The sequence below is a fragment of the Ursus americanus genome, chromosome 21 (genome assembly GCF_024610735.1).
Source record: "Ursus americanus isolate L20-20 chromosome 21, mUrsAme1.1.p, whole genome shotgun sequence".
NCBI classification, from domain to species: Eukaryota; Metazoa; Chordata; class Mammalia; order Carnivora; family Ursidae; genus Ursus; species Ursus americanus.
The window spans coordinates 5,438,695-5,460,003 of record NC_142147.1 but is presented as its reverse complement, the minus strand read 5'-3'; the positions used below and the strand labels follow the sequence as shown (position 1 = coordinate 5,460,003).

Sequence of the window (21,309 nt, the reverse complement as noted above, 5' to 3'; positions counted from 1 at the left end):
AGGGTGACTTCCCAGATGCCATCGTGACAGCCTGAATGGGAGGTGGTGGTGGCCCTCTGGGGCTGTGGCAGGGAAGGTGGAGTGAGATGAGTGTCATATATGCTGGAAGATAAGCTGTACTTGGGTTTGGCTTTACAGCACAGCAAATGTGAATCATGGACAAGAATTCCAGGCCACGTGTCCCAGCAGAAAGATGAAAACTGAACTGGCCTCAGGACAGAAGTCAGGTGTGAAGGGCTTTGTGTCAAATATGAATGATGTCATTTGAGGGCTAGGGATCTTGTTGAAATGCAGATTCTCATCCGGCGGGGGAGAGACCCTGCCTTTCTAACGAGATCCTGGTCCCTGGGCTATACTTTGAGTTGTTGGGGCCCAGAACACGGGCTGCAATCTAGTGGGCCATGGGTCAGATCTGGCCTAGGAAATACGCTTTTCTGGGTTGCATAGTGTTTACATTTTTTTAAAAAAATAGTTGTTCCTTGAAAATCAGGCATTTTCACATAAAAATCTGATTTTTTCCTTTTCACTCATCATTCTCTATCATATCACTAAATTTTATTTTTAGTATTTTTCATAAAAACTCTTTTTAATCGCTTTTTTTACTTGTTCATTGTGTATCCTCACAAGGCTGTGAATTCCATGCAGACAGAGGCCTTCCCTGTCTTGTTTTCCCCTTTCCTGTGAGTCTAGAACAGTGTCTGGCACATAGTCTATATTCTAGTGTTTATTATTTGTCAAGTGAGTCAACAAATGCAGTTGCCTGTGTGCTCACAGTGATTGCCCGCAGTCCGTACTTAGCTGTCTTCACTCACTTATGTTACCTCCTGAAAAAGGTGGAGTCACGACATGCCCTTGGGAAACCCCTAGGTTTAGGGAACCTGAGGGGAGGGAAGAGGAACGAGGGCAGGAAGGAAGACTAGGAGAGTGAGTACCTGAGGCCAAGGGAGGAAAGACTACAGAGGAAGGGTGCTGGGCAGTCAGTGCTCCCACGAAGTGGAGGGTGATGGAGGGAACTGCTGGCCTTCAAGAAAGCAGGAGAGGAAGAAAGCATGTAGGCCATATCTTAGGATTGCAACCGGGCTTTGGGAAGTTTTTTGGGGAGGGTGGTTAGTTTTGAGTCCTTGTGTAGACATAGTATAATGACCTAGTGGTGGGAAAGAGAGCAAAGATATAAACAAGAGTGGGAATAATGGATGTCAGCCCAAATGAGGGTAAGTAGAAGGTTGAGATAGGCCACAAGTGGAAAGAAAGAAGGAAAAAAAAAATCCTCTCCTTAGGATAAGGGGAGGGGGCAGGGAAGGCAAACTCCCAAGAAATGTGTGCACCTTACAGGTCTCCATTTAGGGGAAAAGTCTAAAAACGTTTGATATAATTGAGCGAGTAATGAATAAACATTGATGAAGGTTTGGAAATGCATCCAGTTTAATAAATAATTTGTCCTTGATGGCGTTGCAACAGCATTCATCCCTGACTCTGTGGCCTCCTGTTTCTTTCCAAGATTTTTCCAGAAGCACTGGTTTGGGTAATATCTTGACAGCTGATGAAATATTTGGTAATTGAACAAGAAGAGAGCTATGTTGTCTCCAGGGCTGAGGGAGAAAGGTGAGGAGAAATCCTGCTACCTGTAGTGTTTGTGGGCGGGAGGGTCAAAAGGACAATAATGAGAAAACTAGCTTCGTCTTCAAGGCCTGATGCTTGTCTCGATTTTACTGTTTTGTGTGTTTTCACCTTGTGGAACTCAATAAATATTTGCTCAGTGAGTGAGTAAGTGTAAGGTCAGACCCTGTACACAGGAGTCAAAGAAATCGTATTTCCTGGAAAAGCTAGTGGAATTAAGTGCAGGTTTCCACAGTCGCCTCTTCCAGCTCCATTTCGTTTAGTCATAAGGGATCTGAGGAACTTTAGCCCAAGGTCTTCCTTCAAGGCAGTAAGTGGATACATTTTCCCTATGACAAGACTGCACAGCCCGTCACGACCAGGGTCTTGGCCTTCTGTGGGACTCAGCCCACAAGGTGTTGCCGTAACCTCTGCCATTACCCGTCCTCCTCAGCTCTGACAGGTCATGGCCCAGCTGAAGTGTAAAGGGGTGGCTTCTGGAGTTTGGCTGGTTATAATCTTGGCTGTGCTGGGTTAAATTGGGCAAGTTAGTTGACTTCTTGGTGACTCTGTTTCCTCAAACGTAAAATGAGAGTAACAATATTTCCTGTCTCATAGGATTTTTTTGAAGATTGAATAAAATAAAGCAGGTATGTAATACACAACATGATGACTATAGCTAAGACCACCGATCTATAGAAAAGAGACCAAATCCTCTCACCACAAGGAGAAAACATTTTTTTTCCTTTCTTCTTTTCTTCTTTCTTTTATTTTTATTGTATCTATCTTTGAAGATGGATGTTAGCTGGACCTACTGTGGTAATCATTTCACAATATATGTAAATCAAATGGTCACGCTGGATGCCTTAAACTTATGGGGTAATGTAGGTCAATTATTTCTCAATAAAACTGGAAGAAAAGAAAGTATAGGTAAAGCATGCAGGAGGGTGTCTTGCACACAATACTCAATACATGGTGGTTGTTATTATTGGAGATTACAGTTGCCTTTGATTAATAATTATGCATAAAGCCTACTTTTACTAAATTTGATGTGACATTCTTTGAAAATATTGTGTGTGCGCATACATAGCAAATGAGAGAGAGGTGGAGGGGATGTTGAGAGAGACTGAGGCTGATTTTTAGTGATGAAAAGTTCACAGCCACCTAGACCAATACACTATTACAACTGAGGAGGACCTTCTGACAGGTGAAGTGACTTGCTTAAGGTAATACCACTAGTAATGGCAGAAACAAGTCTGAATACTATGTTTTTTGATCCCCAATTCAGTGCCTCTTATTCGAATACCCATTTCCAGGCATGGCTTGGTAGCGTTTCAGAAATCATCCCAAATTACTTTCCAGTTCAATTTTGTCCACGTTAGTCGCAGTCAACGAAAGACCAAGAGCTTGGACGAGAACAGCGGTCAGCCCGCCCAGTAGGTGGCGCAAGGGCGCTGTTACTGGGGTTAGAGGGGGCTGGAGGGGGCGGAGCTCGTTCGGAAACGAAGCAACGTACGCCTTTCTTTAATTGGCCGGAGAGCCTCGGCCCACCATCCAATCAGAAGTGCCTGCGTCACCTTGTTCCCCGGCTAGGCGGCTGCCCGCGGAAATTTGAAATGGCTGACGGATTGCTGGCGGGTGGCGGGCTGGGGTCGCAGACTATGACTCCGCAGCCGGAGCGCACGGGCTGGGCGGTCGAGGAGGAGCCAGAGCCTCTGGAAAAAGGTGAGCACCCGTCTTGTCGGGCCCGAGGAGCCAGCCGCCTCCTGACAGCGGACCATGTCCGCGGTGGCTTGGGACGTCGGGACCCTCCGAGGGCGCCTGGGTCTTAACAGGCCTTCCGGACCCGGCGGGCCAGGGTGGCGGCGGTGACAGCGAGAGGCTCCGACCCCTTCTCAGAACGTCAACGTCGGGAGGTACCCGGGGCATCTCCCCTTCTCGCCCCCCTCTGGCTTCAGCTTCCTTGAGACTGGAGGGGGTTGGGCCGGCTCAGGGATTTCCAACCTGGATGTCTGGGTGGGCTTCCGGGGATTTTTTTGAGCGTTCATCTGTGCAGAGACGTCTCCTCTTTCTCATCTCAATCTCAGAAGAGATCATGAACCCTTTCCCAAAAGAGAAGAAACGTGAACCCTTGGTCTCAGTAGCTGCCCCGAGCACGGAGGGTCGGTGACACGCCCAAAGTTAGGGGAGCCAGGATGGGACCGAGTCTAAGAATAGAGCCCTAGTGTAATTTTCAGTCCTGTCTACCTCTTTTTGGAGATTCCGTTATGACTTTTTTCCTGATATTTTAAGCTGTTCAGACTTTTCCTTTAACATTTGCAGCTGGATTATGTAGTGCCAGCAAAGGGAGATTGTGTAGTTCTGGCAAAGGGAGAAAACATACGTGTGACTTAATTCCACTCTAAACCCTCTTGTAAACTGGCAAAAATTTGGCCTTAGTTCTCCAGAGCCAGGGGTCCCACAGCATGTTGAAGATGAATTGAAATAATGTGTGAAAAGTAGTACGTTCAAAGTGGCTGTAAAGAATGGTGCCGAAGTAAGGTACTCTTTGCTTCTTTATATTGTGTTAAAATACACATAAAGTTTACCATCTTAACCATTTTAAACTGTCTAGTTCAGGGTATTAAATGTATTCACATTGTTGTGCAGCTGTCACCACCATCCATCCCCCTAACTCTTTCATCTTGTAGACTGAAACTCTGTACCTATTAGACAATAACTCCCCATCCTCCCCTCTCCCAGCCCCTGGCTACCAGCATTATACGTTCTGTCTCTATGACTTTGACTACTCTAAGTACCTCATCTCAGTGAATTTTTACAGTATTTGTCTTCCTGTGACTGGCTTATTTCATTTAGCGTCATGTCCTCAGGGTTCATCCATGATGTAGCAGGTGTCAGCATTTCCTTCCTTTTTAAGGTTGAATAATAATATTCCTTTGCATGTAGATATCACCTTTTGCTTATCCATTCATCCGTTTTTGGACACGTGGGTTGCTCCCACCTTGTAGCTATATGTAAATAATGCTGCTATGAACACGGGTGTACAAATATCTTTTGGAGATCCTGCTTTCAGTTCTTTTGGATATATACTCAGAAGTGGAATTGCTGGGTCATATGGCAATTCTACTTTTAAATTTTTGAGGGACCACCATACTGTTCTCCATAGCCCTGTACCATTTTCCATGCCCACAGCCGTGTACAAGAGTTCCTGTTTTTCCACATCCTCACCAACACTTGTTTCCTTGATAGTTTTTCTTGTTGTTTTTGATAATAGCTATCCTAATGGGTGTGAGGAGAAGGTATTATTTCTTTAATAAACATTTATATATACTATTTGATGGGTACTGTTGTGATTAACAGGTCATTTATTTAATTAACATAATTGAAATAGTCATGCTATTTTCATCTTCCCTCCATAGAAGAGGAAACTGAGGCACAGAGAGATTGCCACACAGCTAGTGAGGTATCGATGTTGTCTGAGGCTCATATGTGTTGGCTTTTGTGAGCAGTAGGCTTGAGTACGCTGTGGGTCATTTGTGGGGTCAAGTATTCTGGTGGCCTGAATAGAGACAAAGAAGTCAAAGGAAGGAGAAATAGGAGGAGCAGGGGGCAGTGGGGTGGGGTGTGGTGGAGAGAAAGATTGCTGTTAATAACAGTCTCAGATATCCTCCCTGAAACAACCTGTGGAAACTATTTTGCCAGCTTAAATTCTACCCTCGGCATTGTTTATTTACTAGTTGTTTTGTCTATTAAAAACATTGTATTATACAGAATTAGATATGCCACTGACCAAATCATGCCTTATGAAACATAATTGCATACAGCCCAAACCTAATGTGATTAGCATTTTCTAATCCTTTCTTTAGACACAGTCACTGAATTTAGTGAGGAGGAACCTTTAGCAAAGTAGCTTTAGCGAACTAAACCTTATGCATTATTAAGAGTCTCTCATCCCTGTTTATTGAGGGGCCATTGACAGACTGATATTGCAGAAAATAAAGGGAGGCTTCAGCTCATTTGTGAAGGAATATAGGAAACCAATTCCTAACTATTTTATTTTTAAAAAAAGATTATTTATTTATTCATTTGACAGAGAGAGAGAGAGAGAGACAGCCAGCGAGAGAGGGAACACAAGCAGGGGGAGTGGGAGAGGAAGAAGCAGGCTCCCAGCGGAGGACCCTGATGTGGGGCTTGATCCCAGAACGCTGGGATCACGTCCTGAGCCAAAGGCAGACGCTTAAAGACTGAGCTGCCCAGGCGCCCCAATTCCTAACTTTAAAGCAGCTTTATGGAATTGTTTTGGGGAAAAAAACAACTGTAAGATATTTGACCATTGTAAGTTGCTAGCTATAGTAAGAATCATAGCTTTATCCTTTGAAGGAGATCTTTAGTGATTTCCAGTGAATGAAAAAACCCTTTTTCTCTGCCTCCCTGAAAAACTTCACAGAACAACAAAGACCTAACTTGTGAAAGATTTTAGGTTCTTATTGTTTCGAAGTAGAACTTGGATTTTGAGATATTTTCAAGTTTGGAAAACTGATTTCTTCTGACAGTGATAAAGGTAAATAAAGCATCACGCCCCAATCCTTGTTTGTATTTTGTTTGGAATTTCTAAGCAAGGATATGAAATTAGAAGCAGTCTATAAGCACTGGAAGGGTCCGGGATAGTTAAACCTGCTTATTTTCTTTGTTCTTTTAGGTCTGTTCCAAGATGAAGATTCATGCAGTGATTGTAGCCATCATGATAAGCCAGGTTCTAGTTTATCAAGTTTTGTGCCTGAAGGAAAGACTCATTTCCCAGAAATATTCCAGACAAGTCAACTTTTGTTCTATGAGCGATTCAGAGCTTATCAAGATTACATTTTAGGTGAGTAGTTTTTTGTTTTGTTTTGTTTTTGGGTTTTTTTGCTGCTTTTATCTTCAGTTTACAAGTAGATTGTCTGTCTCAGTCTACCAGATTGCTAGTTGGTTCTGAGAAAGGGGGTTTATTAACTTTTCTCTGCATTATGCAGTCTCAATTCTTATTGTGCTTAATTTGTTTGTAGCTGACTGCAAGGCCTCTGAAGTAAGAGAATTCACAGCTGAGTTCTTGGAGAAGGTCCTTGAACCATCTGGATGGCGGGCAGTCTGGCACACTAATGTGTTTGAGGTGCTGGTTGAGGTAAATTTAATTCTGTTGTTAAGACATTTGTCTCTAGCTAAAAGCACTTTCCTTCAGACTGTTACAGCCAAAGTGCTTATTTTTAATTAAAGTTTATGAGCTGATTGAAAATAGCATGTTTTTTCACATCTAATTGTCATGGTGTATGAAGTGCTCCGCAAATTTTAAACGCAGCCAAGGAGGAGCTACCAGGGAATTGAGGTGGTTAAAGTTCCAGTGTCCTTTGACAAGGGGAAACGGATTATAAACCTATGAAGTGGAGGAGCTATTTGAGACCATTTAAAAAATAAAGAGGCCTCATTATGAAGTCAGCGGAGTTTCAATTAATTTTTTTACCTTCTTAGTTGTAGCCCGTTAAGTAGCTCAAACCAAACAGGCATTTTAAAACTGGCCTATTTTTTGCCTAACAAGTTTGTAGATATGTGGTTAATCTCTCGATAATGTGTCCCATTGTCAAAAGTAAAAACAATCTTATTTTTCAACCGACTGGGCCTTTTACACTAAATTTGCACTCTAATTACACTTGAGAATTTTTCTCGGTGTTTGTTGACTGGACCACAGAAAGCCCTGTTAACCTAAAATGTTAAACCAGGGAGTGAGAATACAAGTTGTTGCTGCAGCTCTCTTAGAAAATGACATCATTTACTGCAGTGATTATGGACGAGGCCGTGGGTTGCAGCTGTTCCTGGTGACTTAAATTTTGTATTATGTTAATATCTTTGCTTGCAGTAAAGGCCTATTAATTTGGTTACGATAGTGTTGTCATCGGCCGTGTTGTCCGTCCACGTCTGACCCCCCCACCTCCACCCTGATCTCTAATAGTTGTCAAGTCATGTCAAAGTCATTGTTTTAAAAGAGAAATGTGTCATTCCTCTGCTTAAAACCTCTAACGCATTGCATTTACCAAAGCCCTGCTGTTGGCTTTGTGGCTTCTCATTGTCTAGAGAACACAAAATCCAAGCTCCTTCCGTTGCTCTTTCCGTCTTTGCCCTTTTCTCTCACCTCCTGTCCTGCTGCCCCTCCCCCACCCATTTCTTTCCTTTGGTTCCAGCAACAAATACTGCCTGTCTGCTGCTCCCGCAGCCAAGCTTTTCTCTGCCACAGGGCCTTTTCACCTTCCTGCTCTTCAGACGGCTGCTTCCCTTTCATCCTGTACATCACAGCTAAGAAGTGACTTCCCCCGGGGCGCCTGGGTGGCACAGAGGTTGAGCGTCTGCCTTCGGCTCAGGGCGTGATCCCGGCGTTATGGGATCGAGCCCCACATCAGGCTCCTCCGCTATGAGCCTGCTTCTTCCTCTCCCACTCCCCCTGCTTGTGTTCCCTCTCTCACTGGTTGTCTCTATCTCTGTCGAATAAATAAATAAAATCTTAAAAAAAAAAAAAAAAAAGGAAGTGACTTCCCCCGACCACCCCAGCAAAACCAGGCCACCACCCCTACTGGTTATACCTTGTCACTTGGTCATCACCATCCTGTTTGTCTCCTCAATTACAGTGTAAGCTCCATTTGGGTAACAGCCAGGCCCTTCTTGTTTATTTTTTATATTATGGAAGAAGGCTCCCTGTTCCCATTACATGCATAAAAAAAATCAGGCTAGTAGTAGTGTTTTGTATGTATCTTTATTTTGATTTCCATGTAAGTCACATTATTTTAAATTTCAGGTCACAGATGTGGACTTTGCAGCCTTGAAGGCAGTGGTGAGGCTTGCCGACCCATACCTCTGTGAATCTCAAGTGAGCTCTTTTACCTTGGAGTGTATGAATGAGCTCCTTGATCTGAAGGAACATCGGTTGCCCCTGCAGGAGCTGTGGGTGGTGTTTGATGATTCTGGAGCATTTGACCAGACGGCCCTTGCAATTGAGCATGTCAGGTAGGAAGAGAGAAGAGTTGATAAAAATAACCTCGTGGCGAGCAACTTTGGATGAAATGCAGTCATTCTGGTCTGTGTTATATACCCAGATTGAAAACTCATACTGTAACGTTAGTCTTTGCAGTATTTTAAAATATTCAAAGATAGGGGAATCTTTTTTAAATTAAAAAGATTTAAAAAGCATTTAAAATTTTCATTTCGAGATAATTTCAGATTTACGGAAAAGCTGGAAAAAATACAAAGAATTCCTGTATGGCTTTCATTCAGTGTTCCCACATGTTAACAAAAGGTAGAGGATTCTTCATTTGGTTTGCATATGTTGAGAAACTCTTAAAAGTTCTGGATGCTAAGGCTTATGGTTGATGTACTTGAATATGAGGAAAGGAGAGGAAGTGAGGGAGGTGGTACACCATGTCTTGTGCACCAACAAGACACACATTTTTTTTTTTTTTCCCCAAGAATGTATCTGCCCAAAGAAGGTGTCTTCTTAGGTCATTTCCAGGATCCTTAGGGGATATGTTCATGCCTTTCAACCTTTTCTGGCATCCTTGATTTCCGCTTGAACATGTGCACTCTTTGTCCTTTCAGTGAGGAGGAAAGCTCCTACCTGGATCAAGTGGTATGCGTTTTTGTTTTTTTTTTAATTTTAATTACAGTGTAGGTAAAATACAGTGTGATATTAGTTCCAGGTGTACACTATAGTGATTCAGCACTTCCATACATCTCCCAGTGCTCATCATGACAAGTGCCCTCCTTCGTCCCCATCACCTACTTCACCCATCCCCCCAACCATCTTCCCTCTGACAACTATCATCAGATAAATCTTTTGTCAGGTAGTTCCTGATACAGATAGCTTTTTTGGATCTTCTGTGTTTTAAGTATATTCACTAAGGAAGGCTGACTTTTTGTCTATTTAAAAATGCACTTCTATTCCTCTAGGAACTGGGAGACTGGATAATTTAATGATCATGTTAATAGTGTGGCATAGTGTCTTGTAGTTTTCAGTTTTTATACCATTAGTGGGTTAACCTGGTTTTGCTGAGCTTAATTTGAATGCTTTACAAAGAAGCAGGGTGTTTTGGGCCCTGCTTCCAAGACCTTATGGAAAATTTCTAATTCTATGCAAGAACTTTTTTACCCTGTATGTTCAGTATTAGGCCAAGTAATACAAATCTAAAGAACTGGCTTCTGTCCAGAACCAGAATAATTCTCTTATGTGTCTCTCACTTAAAAAAATCTGTCAATTGAAACATTTGAAGGGAAAGGGATAATTGGCAAGTTTAGGAAATTAAGAATCAGGGAGCCAATCTCTAGGGGTATTGAAGGTGGAAGACAGACTAGTATTCAGAATTAGTAATGGTATTATTTGAAGGTGAGCCTAGCTAAACTTATTTTTCATTTTGAGGACTCAGATTCTGGTCAATGCCCAGAAAAGTTCAAATTATGCAGGTTCTCATTTGTTTATTCAATGAATATTCCAGTGCTGCGTCCCGAGTTGAAGGGGAGATTTGACTGGTGCATGACACTGACTCAATCACCATCACCAGGGGGCTGTCAGTCTAAAGGTGGAGATGAATCTTAACCCCACAAAGGTGTATATGTGGTTGGAAACTGCAGTGAGTGCAGTGAAGAGGTAGAGTGTGCTAAGGCTAGGTCAGGTGGCTGTTACATGGCTGTCTCCTGAGGAAATGGCATTTGAACCCGGGTCTGAAGTGTTGGCTAGGTGAGAGGGGCCGTGGCAGGGGTGAGGAGGGAACAGGTTCAGGAGCTGAGTGAATTGAAGGCGCTGAAAGGCCAGTGTGGCTGGAACACAGGCAGAAATGGGGGAGGCTTAGGAAGCCAGCTTAGAGGTTGTCAGGAGTCAGAAGACATAGGGCCTTGTCAGCCAGTTAGTCATTTTTGTCTTTAAGAGCACTGGGGAAGCACTGAAACGTTTTCATTCAAAGGTCAATAGGATCAGCTTTGTATTTTAAAAGGTTCCTTCCGGCTGCTGTGTGGAAAACAAATGCAGGGAGATGGACTAGGAAGACCAGGTTAGGGGCAAGAGAGTGGACTGGAGTGGGCTATGGAGAGACACATGGAGGCTTCCTGAGGAGGTAGGATGGCTGGGACTTGGTGGTGGAGTGGATCTGGGGGATGAGGAGATATGAGTGGATATGGCAGAAGTCAAGGTTTCTGTCTTGAGGGAATAAACACCGGAGGAGGTGCCCATGTGAATGATGTATGAACGTCCAGTACGGTACTGGTGAGCTTACTACTTGAGCTGGGTCTTGAAATGTGAGTGGAAGCTCACCAGGTGGAGAGGATGGACAGCCTGACCAGCATGACACCTGGAGGTCTGAAAGAGCTTGTGAAATGGAAGTAGGAGGTGTGAAATGCATGTAGGAGGTCTGAGGCCAGAGTGCTCTAAGCCAGATTGTGAACCCATGGAATACCGCCATGCTCGGGATTTTGAACTTCATTCTGAGGGCAGGAGCCAGCAGTTTTTTTTATGGAGTAAAGGCATGCTCGGGTTCTTTTTTTTTTTTTAAGATGAGTCTAGAGGGGGCACTTGGGTGGCTCAGTCTTTTAAGTGTCTTCCTTCGGCTCAAGTCATGATCCAGGGTCCTGGGATCGAGCCCTGCGTTGGGCTCCCTCCTCAGCAGGGAGTCTGCTTCTCCCTCCGCCTGCTCTTGTGCTCTCCCTCTCTCTCTCTCTCTCTCTCCCTCTCAAAAAAAAAAAAAAAAAATCTTAAAAAAAAAAAAAGCCAAGCAACAACAAAAAAGATGACTCTAGAGGATGAAGAGACTGGCAGTCCAATCTACAAGGATTAAGATGATGGCTTCGTTTTCACTGATCCTTTTCACAGCAGAACTTGCTGACCGAGCTCTGTGTAGTCTCAGTCTGCACTTGGCATTCCAGTAATGCTTCCACTGCTGCACAGTGCCCCTGAAATTGTGCTGGAGGTCACCAAAGTCCTCCATGTTCTCCTTCCCCATCATCTCATCTCTGCCCTTATCTTGCTTCTTGGTCGCATTCTAGCTATTTGATCATTCCCATCTTCTTAACACACTCTCCTCCCCGCTTCTTAGTCACTTTGGCCTGCTCTTCCTCTCTTGCTCAAGACTTTAAAATGTTGGAGCTACCCAGGGATCCGTCTTAGGCTAGCTACCCTTCTGTCTCTTTAATCAGCCTTGGAAGCACATTAGAATCACCTGGGAATTGTTTTTTATAGGAGTATTCCAACTAATACATGAAGAAAGAATGATAGGATCAGAATATTAGTATTTTACAACCTGTAATAAAGAAAATAAAGATTTGAGGCAATGGTCATGATTTGCCACCACAACCACTGGTTACAAACTCACAGGGAACTTTGTAGTGGGTGGATCAGGCTGAGAAACCTGAATCCAGTGGTTTCTTAACCACATCATCGGAAGAGATGACCAGGTCTCATATACTTCCTGATGGAAGTACATTGTGTCTCCTTTTAAGTATCCTTGCCAAAAAAAAATTTTTCCTAAAGCTTATCAAGTCTTTAGATCTTACTGTCTGTTTACCAGAAGTAAAAGACACAGAAGAACATGTTAAATGACCCCACGAGGATGCAATCAATAAAATTCAGAGTGTGAAAAACTGTTAAATAAATTGCAAGGAGAAAAGGAAGGAGGGATAATCTATAGAACAGAAGTGATTTAATTAAATGCAATGGTTGACCCTTGTTTGGATCCTTATTTGAACAAGGCAATGATCAAACAACAATAGCAGAAGAGACAAACAGGGAAAATTTAACACTAACTAGATACTTGGATATTAAGGAATTATAATATTTTCTTATATAAAGATTTATTTTAGAGCTACATACTAAAATTTGTGAATGATGTTATAGATTTGACATTTGCTTTAAAGTAATCCGGTGTCGGGTTGGTGGGGGTGGGGAGCAGAGGATGGGTAGGGCAGAAATGAAATAAGATTGCCTCTGCACTGGTAATTGTTGAAGCTGGGTGATGCATACATGGTATTCATGATACTCTTTGCTTTTGTATATGTTTGAAATTTTCCGTAATAAAAATTTGTTAAATCACTTGGAGAGGTTTAAAAAAATTGGGTTCTCTATCTAACCGTTGCCTCCCCCAAAGATTCTGATTTATTGCTCTGGAATAGGTTTGGGAACCAATTTTTAAAAGCTTCCAAGGGGGACTCTAGCATGCAGCCAGGTCTGAGAACTGCTGCTTTCTATCATGTCCCCAGATGATCTCATCTGTTGTTTTCATGCCTTACGCTGACAACTGCCAGGTTTAGGTCTTTAGCCCTGACCTTTCCCTTGGGCTCTAGGCTTGTATATTCATCGTCACTCTTGACATTATCCACTTGGAGGTCAGATAGGCATCTCAATTCAAACATGCAGAAAACAACTCTGTTTTTAACCTAAACCTATTTCTCTCCCAGTCTTTTCTCTCTTAACAAATGATACTACCATCCACCCAATTATAGATGGTCAATAAATCTTCTTTTTCTTTTATTTATTTATTTAATTTATTTATTTAGAGCATGAACTGGTGGGGGGAGGGGCAGAGGGAGAGGGAGAAGCAGACTCTCCGTTCAGTTGACCTGGGACTCGATCCCAGGACTCTGGGATCATGACCTGAGCTAAAGACAAATACTCAACCAACTGAGCCACCCAATCACCCCAATAAATAGTTCTAATTAAAGATCATCATGGAACTAGTGTCGTAGAAAAGTTTCTTTAGCCAATCCATAGAAGTTCTATAACTCATGACTGTCAAGTCTAGAATTTACGTAACATTCTCCACTGTAGCTGATACAGTCGTTTTGATTTACTCTTTAGTTTGCACCCCTCCAGAACCCTAACACTGAGCCAGTGATTGAATTTGAATGATATGAATTTCCTTTTCAGGTTTTTCTATCAAAACATTTGGAGGAGCTGGGATGAAGAAGAGGAGGATGAGTATGATTATTTTGTCAGATGTGTTGAACCTCGATTGAGATTGTAAGTATTTATTAGTGACCTTGTACATGTTGGAAAAACAGCTGTCCGTGGTTTAGTTTTACCCATCTGGTGTATGTATACTTCAGGGGCCCACACACAGAACAGGCCACCGTACGAATAGTATAACCCATTGAGAAGTTATTAAATGGAACTTGTACAAGTACAGAGAAACCTACTTTTAGTTTATAAACTGCGTAACAGCAGAGTTCAGGGACATTAAAGTTAAACAGCTAACTGTTTTGTAAGTCTAAGTAAAACTCAGTTGAGCTAACGTGTTAAAAAAAAAAACCCCTGTGTTAAATTCAAAGACAGTTGTTTGAAAAAGTGTGAAATTAGTTGAATTATAGAAGACTTCTTTTGCTTTAATTTTGCAGAAGAGTACTTTAAAGAACATTTGGCTTTATTCTAAGTTCCTACAGTAAAACACACTAGGTTAAACTAACAGAATTATTTCAGGGTGTTTTGTCAAGTTCTTGCCCTTGAATCTTATTTGACAAATGGATGAAAATACTAAACAGTTAATATTGGTGGTGCATAAAAATTTCCTAAATACTGAAACACATTCTTTTTCTAATTTGTCGTATTTTAATAGGGAAAAATGTTTACATGACAAAAAACCTAGCTTAACCATGCAACCCAAGTAGTTGTTCTGCACTGATTTTGTTAAATGTGGCATTCAGATTTCCACTAGATGGTACTCTAAGACCAGGTAATTTTTCTTGTATTCGTAAGCAGTAATTTAAAGGCAGTGCTGTAATAAGAATAAAATTAGAACTTGCACTCAAAAAAAAAAAAATATTGTAGAAGGTAATTTTTTTCCCCCTGTGTGAAAGATGATTTGGTTACATAAGGTAGTAACCCTTTACATTTTTGTGGAACCCAATTAGATTTAGTAACTTTCTCTTGGTTTATATAGTAAATAATAAGTAAAAAAATATGTGAAAAGTCTGGTTAATGGTTCTACCTGATGTAGAATTATGTATGATTTCTATTTAGCCTTTCCAACTTTTCCATTGTGTATTTCCTATTTTCCCATAGTGTAGTCAATAAAATGCCAGGATTTCAATAAGCTTGCATATTTTCTAGTTTTGGTACGCTTGCTCTTAGAAAGCAGTGATCGGTTTTGATTGAAGTGAAATGTAATGGTAGGTGAATATTTTGTATCCAGCAAATTTGATCTTGGAAAGGACTGTATTCTGATTTGACAGCTTTACATGTTCAAACAACAAGAAATGATTTACATACATACCTGGTACATCACTGGCAGATGGGGGAGCATAAGGGAGGAATTGTTTTCAGTTATGGAGAAGAAACTATGGTACTTGGTGGGAAAACTGGAATGTTATCAAATGTAGGCAGACTCTTTATAAAAGGTCCCTGGGCAAAGATAGCGTGTTTTCAACAGACAGGATTTAAAGGGAACCAAACCATATTGTCTTGATTTTGCACCCTGAGGTAGATGTTTTTCCTTTTTAATTCAAAACGCTGTGCTTCAAAGCTTATGGGTCTGAGACACAGATGTTTGTTCATTGCTTCCAGACCACAAAGTATCACTTTAATGAGAAGAAATAAGCTGATTGGCATGGATATTGGAAATGCTAAGAAACTTACTTTAAAATTTGAGTCTTAATCTTCATAACTTAATAGACCTGACCAAGCAAGTGGTTTGGTTCCCAATTTTTTGTTTGCAAAGTGGATTTCTAGAATATCTTTAAATGAGTATGGATTAACCAAAGCAGACAAAATCCATGCTTTTCAAGCTTCACCTAATTCATTTACTTGAAAAGTGGGGAAAAAAATTATTTTTTATTCATTTTAAATACTGTTTGAATGTTAACTGTAATTTCATGTAAATTTGTTTAGGATGTGGTTCTGTTTTTCCCCCCGATCTTATTTAGAGCATGACTAAGTTGAAAAAACATCATCTAAGGCAATAGTTTTCAACCTTGACTGCACATCAGATTCCCCAAGGGACTTAAAACACAAACCTCTCTACTTCTAGAGACCAATTTAATTGGTCTGAATGGGGACCTGAGCATTTGTATTTTTAAAAGCTCCCCAGTGATTCTAATATGCAGCCGAGGTTGAAAAGCTTTGGCCTCAGGCATAGCTAGTCAATGGACTTTTAGCTGAGAAGTAAAGCAATTATTTTAAAACTATAGGTAATGACAATAATATTGCAGTTTATTTTCAAATCCATTAATTTCACATCCATTAACGTGATTGTACTAAATTCATAAGTTATCTTATTGCATTTAGAGATACTTTTTGCTCTGTCTATATATTTGGGAAGGTATATAAACTAATAATAAATTTTAAGTGCCAATAAGGTTGTCCAATACAAGGCTATTTTGTTTAAATCACTCTCTAGTTTAGTAGTGGCAGCTTTATATTTTTTTTCTGAGAATCTCAAAGGCTTATGTTTTTGAAACATACTCTAATATTCTTCCTAAGGGAATATTCAGCATAATTTTGTGCTGTAGTGCTTTAAATGTGAGGAAGGAGTAAAGCCAATGCTTGAATCATTTTTAATTTTTGATCTTATGAATATGGTAATCTTCAACATTGTTATGAAACTGTTGGGATACTTCCCTCCCCTCTGCCCCACATCCCCAGATTGCCCTCTGACATCTGCTTTTTTTTTTTTTTTTAAGATTTTATTTATTTATTTGACAGAGATAGAGACAGGCAGCGAGAGAAGGAACACAGGCAGGGGGAGTGGGAGAGGAAGAAGCAGGCTCCCAGCGGAGGAGCCTGATGTGGGGCTCCATCCCAGGACTCCGGGATCACGCCCTGAGCCGAAGGCAGACGCTTAACGACCAAGCCACCCAGGCGCCCCATCTGACATCTGCTTATTAAGATTTTGATTCTAAGGCGCCTGGGTGGCTCAATTGTTAAGCGTCCGCCTTCCGCTCAGATCATGATTCCAGGGTACTGGGATCAAGCCCTGCATCTGGCTTACTGCTCAGCAGGGAGCCCGCTTCTCCCGCTCCACTCCCCCTGCTTGTGTGCCCTCTCTTGCTGTGTCTCTCTCTGTTAAATAGATAAAATCTTTATTTAAAAAATTTTTTTAAATTATTAAAAAAATATTTTGTTTATTTATTTATTCTGAGAAAGAGAGAGAGCATGAGCTGGAGGAGGGACAGAGGCAGAGGGAGAGGGAGAAACAGGCTCCTCGCTGAGCAAGAAGCCTGATGCGGGTCTCAATCCCAAGACCCTGGGATCATGACTGAGTGGAAGGCAGACGCCTAACTGAGCCACCCAGGTGCCCCGATAAATAAAATCTTAAAAAAAAAAGATTTTGAATCTAATATATGAGAACATAATTTTTTATTAAATAATGATTACAAGTGGTTAAACATGAACTTTCAGTGTTTCTAAAGCACAAATGCTTGGATCTAAGGACAAAACCCAGCAACTCAAAACAGGACAAGTTAGTGACCTTAATGAAGTGGTCCTTAAAACTTTCAATAGCTTCTACTTATGATAGATTGCTATTCAGAAAGACTTTACAAGTACCTGAGTTATGTAAGATAAAATGCTTTTCTTCCTGGTCTTTGAGGACTAAATGCGCTGTTTTAATGATAGGAAAATGTGTCAGAAAGGCAGTGGATTTTTTAAAATTTAATAATATATATTTTTTTATTATATTATGTTAGTCACCATACAGTACACCCCCAGTTTTTGATGTAAAGTTCCATGATGCATTACTTGCATATAACACCCAGTGCACCATGCAATACATGCCCTCCTTAATACCCATCACCGGCCTATCCCAGTCCCCCACCCACCTCCCCTCTGAAGCCCTCAGTTTGTTTCCCAAGAGTCCATAGTCTCTCATGGTTCATTCCCCCTTCTGTTTACCCCCCTTTCTTCTTCCCTTTCTTCTCCTACCGATCTTCCTACTTATGTTCCATAAATGAGTGAAACCATATGATAATTGTCTTTCTCTGAAAGGCAGTGGATTTCAATCTGCTTTTAAACTTTCAGGCATTATGACATCCTTGAAGACCGAGTTCCTTCAGGACTTATTGTTGATTACCGCAATCTGCTGTCCCAATGTGAGGAGAGTTACAGGACATTTTTAAATCTGAGAAGCAGTTTGTCAAATTGTAACTCTGATTCCGAGCAGGAAAACATCTCCATGGTTGAAGGGTTAAAATTGTATTCAGAGATTGAACAGTTGAAACAAAAGCTTAAACTCATTGAGAATCCTTTGTTGAGGTATGTGTGTCTTTATTATTCTTAGTTAGTTGGCATCTTTTCTAACCAGCTATCTTACTAAGAACTGATAGGTCTGTTGGTTTCTCTAAGATACGTGTTTGGTTATCAGAAGAATTCGAATATTCAAGCAAAGGGCATTCGTCCAAATGGTCAGAAGGTCATGCATGTGGTCTCCTCCACCATGATGACTGGCCTGCTGCGGTCTCTGCTCAGGGACAGACTTTGTCAGGAGCCTTGTAAGGAGGAAACAGAAATTCAGGTAAAAGGAGTTTTTTTGCTTCAGGTTGCTTTTCTTCTTCTAATTCACTCCAGAATTTCCTGAATTCTACAAAGTGTTCACAGGAGCTTACCAGAGTTGTTTTTTTTGGGAAATGGGTAGTAGTGAGAGCCCTGCCTTTCATCAGCTTTAGTAAATTACCAAGCATGTGTTGCTCGCGAGGAGATATTTAAGTATGCAGTTTTGGCTCCCTTTATAAAGTGAAGCACGAGGGTACCTGGAGTGATATGCAGGTTGCCATTTTGGGGGTGTATATTTGCAATCTGTTGTTGTTTTCTAGTTCCATAGTGATCCGTTGTCTGCTATAAATGCCTGCTATGAAGGTGACACTGTGATCGTTTGTCCGGGCCATTACATGGTACATGGCACATTCGCCATTGCTGATTCCATTGAGTTGGAAGGTGAGTCTGGAATATCATGCAACCAAACCCTCTTCTGTGATACGCTTAAGAAAACAGTAAGTCACTGATCTTGTTGAAGCTCCGACAGTATGATTTAATCCATTTGATTTCAAATGAGTTGCCTTGAAATATTAAAAGTATTTAAAGTGTATGGGGGATTGACTCAACATTTGAGCAATTTGAGATATGATTCTTTGTATGTGTTGGGAAAACAAGCACATAGAGAAAAAGAGACTGTTAGGAAGAAGTATATTTTCCAGATTTTAGGTGGTTTATGAAGAGGAAATCTCGTTTCTAGAATAAAAATTTTCCTAGCAATATTTTTTTAGAGTTTAGTATTTTTTATTTCCTGCTTACTCTTATTTCTTATATGTTATGGATATGTTGATGCATGGTTTTTTGTTTTTAAATTTAACGTATTTCTGCATAGGTATTGGTCCAACTTGAAAGTGGACCAAAAATCTTTTATCTTATTAATTCTTTATTTTTTATTTTAAATTATTTTTAATTTTCTTTTTAAAAGACTTTATTTATTTATTAGAGAGAGAGTGAGAGAGAGAGGGAGAGCACGATCAGGGGCAGGGGCAGAGGGGGAAGCAGATTCCCTGCCAAGCAGGGATTTGATGCCGGGACTCTGGGATCATGACCTGAGCCAAAGGCAGATGCCCAACCAACTGAACCACCCAGGCACCCTTATTAATTCTTTAAAATCTTGCTGAGGGGCTTTTAATAGTGGCTCGGTCAGTTGAGCATCTGACTCTTGGTTTTGGCTCAGGTCATGATCTCAGCATCTTGGGATCAAACCCAGCTATGGGCTTCATGCTCTGCGGGGAGTCTGTTTCCCTCCCTCTCCCTCTGTCCTTCTCCAACTTGTGCTCTCGTGCTCTCTCTAGAGAAAAAATATATAAAAGCTTGCGGAACGTCAAATTCTATACTTCGTGTCTTGACCAAAGTGTACTTTTGAGAACATTTATGTTGAAAGATTCTATTAAAAAGAACTTTTTAGCAGTCATAATCTTATTGTACATTAGAATGATTCCTAAATTTAGGTTGCTTTACAGTTGTTCATCTTGGTCCTGTGTATTTCCATAACATGTCAAATTTAGATGCACCTGTTCATCTATTTACCAAAAGAGCTTCAAGTTAGCCATAAAGCTTGTAATGCAAAAAGTCGTTTATCATTTTGGGACTTGTGCAGCTGTTCACAAACTGCTTAAGCTATGTTCTTTATCTTTATCTTGTCAAAACTTCTTAATGGATGCAAGGCTGGGAGTTTAATTTCCTGCTGTTCACTAGTACATCACCTCACCCCCTTTTTTGTTTTATGTATGTAATTTTTGTTCTTTTTCCTCTCCAATATTAGATATATAATAGATGTGTGTGTATAAATAACACATCTGCAGGATAAATCACTGCAATAAAAACACTTTATTTTTTGGCATAGTGAAAATAACATTGGTATTAGAGATTGTATGGTGGATAAGAGTTCTTCCTAGATTGGTGAGGATATTAATAATGAAATTGCCAAAGTGTAATAAGTAACCACATAGAATTCTGATAGTTAAGTGTAAAGATAACTAGATTTACTGACAGAGAGCATTTCTGAGAATTTGGGAAATCCTGTGGTACCTCTAGTGTGACTTTATGGAGTACTTGTTCATGAGTAAGACTAAAGGTTATCTGATATCTTTTCTGATCTATAGCTAACACTTATCACAGGAGATATATAGTTGAGTACCTACTGTGTGTAGGGTGTTAACAGTACTTTAGTAGGGTTTTTCTTTCTTGTTTAGAACATATATTCACTTAAGTGATGGCTTTATGTTTTAAACTACTAAGAATATGTAGCTTATTTATGCAATAACCTGTTTTTTTCTCAACATGACAATTATTTTTTAATTTTTTTGGTGATAAAAAACAATGGTTATTGGGGCGCCTGGGTGGCACAGCGGTTGGGCGTCTGCCTTCGGCTCAGGGCGTGATCCCGGCGTTATGGGATCGAGCCCCACATCAGGCTCCTCCACTATGAGCCTGCTTCTTCCTCTCCCACTCCCCCTGCTTGTGTTTCCTCTCTTGCTGGCTGTCTCTATCTCTGTCAAATAAATAAAATAAAATCTTAAAAAAAAAAAAAGTTATTATAGAAAATGTTCCAACTACAGGCAGACACAAAAAGAATCAGGAAAAAAAAAAGTGCTTCTAATCCAGTCATCCAGAGTCCACCACTGGCAGCATTCCCTACTCGGGAGTCCTCTCGCATTCTCTCCCAGTGTCCCTGAAGGCTTGTCTGTGTCTTTTGAGTACAGAGGACTTCACTGGTTTTGCCTTTAATGTAGTGACTGCTTTCATTTACTCAAGCAAAGGCTCATCTTAGACAACGAGAGTTATTTCTTACAGCTTTGTCTATGTGCTTTTGTTTTATGGTGAAAGGCAACTTCTCTAGTTTTCTGATACTCCAGTTTTTCGTAAGCCCATTCAGAGGTCTGGCCTGTATTATTAGTTTGGGATTTGTAGAGATCCAGTGGTTTTTTATTGGTTTGCAAGGTAGACCTGTTTTTTCAATGACTAAAATGGTTTTAAGTCAGTTTGTCAGATTCTAAGTCAGTCTGTTTAAGAGAATACTAAAATTAGAAAATCTTGAGAAATGCTTAGGCTTTTTTTAAACCTACTTTATATTAGAATAATAGAATTTTAGAGTTGGGAAAAAACTTATAAGGGTTAAATGCTTTAAAGCTTTTTGAACCAGCTGTATTTAGGATTATTTATTTTTATATAGCAGTTTTGTAAGCCAATTT

The 21,309-nt window shown here is 40.7% G+C and overlaps 1 protein-coding gene across 1 annotated transcript in view; it reads left to right on the top strand.

Annotated features, from left to right (window-relative positions):
* Positions 1-3,191: 3,191 nt before the first annotated feature.
* Positions 3,192-21,309, top strand: part of SHCBP1 (SHC binding and spindle associated 1) — a 30,938-nt gene continuing 12,820 nt past the window's right edge. The window contains exons 1-8 of the mRNA XM_045772787.2: positions 3,192-3,321; positions 6,296-6,463; positions 6,642-6,757; positions 8,417-8,625; positions 13,523-13,615; positions 17,606-17,839; positions 17,930-18,098; positions 18,397-18,517. Of these exons, the coding sequence (XP_045628743.1) occupies positions 3,213-3,321; positions 6,296-6,463; positions 6,642-6,757; positions 8,417-8,625; positions 13,523-13,615; positions 17,606-17,839; positions 17,930-18,098; positions 18,397-18,517 (1,219 nt within the window). The 5' untranslated portion in view covers positions 3,192-3,212. The remainder of the gene's footprint in view (positions 3,322-6,295; positions 6,464-6,641; positions 6,758-8,416; positions 8,626-13,522; positions 13,616-17,605; positions 17,840-17,929; positions 18,099-18,396; positions 18,518-21,309) is intronic.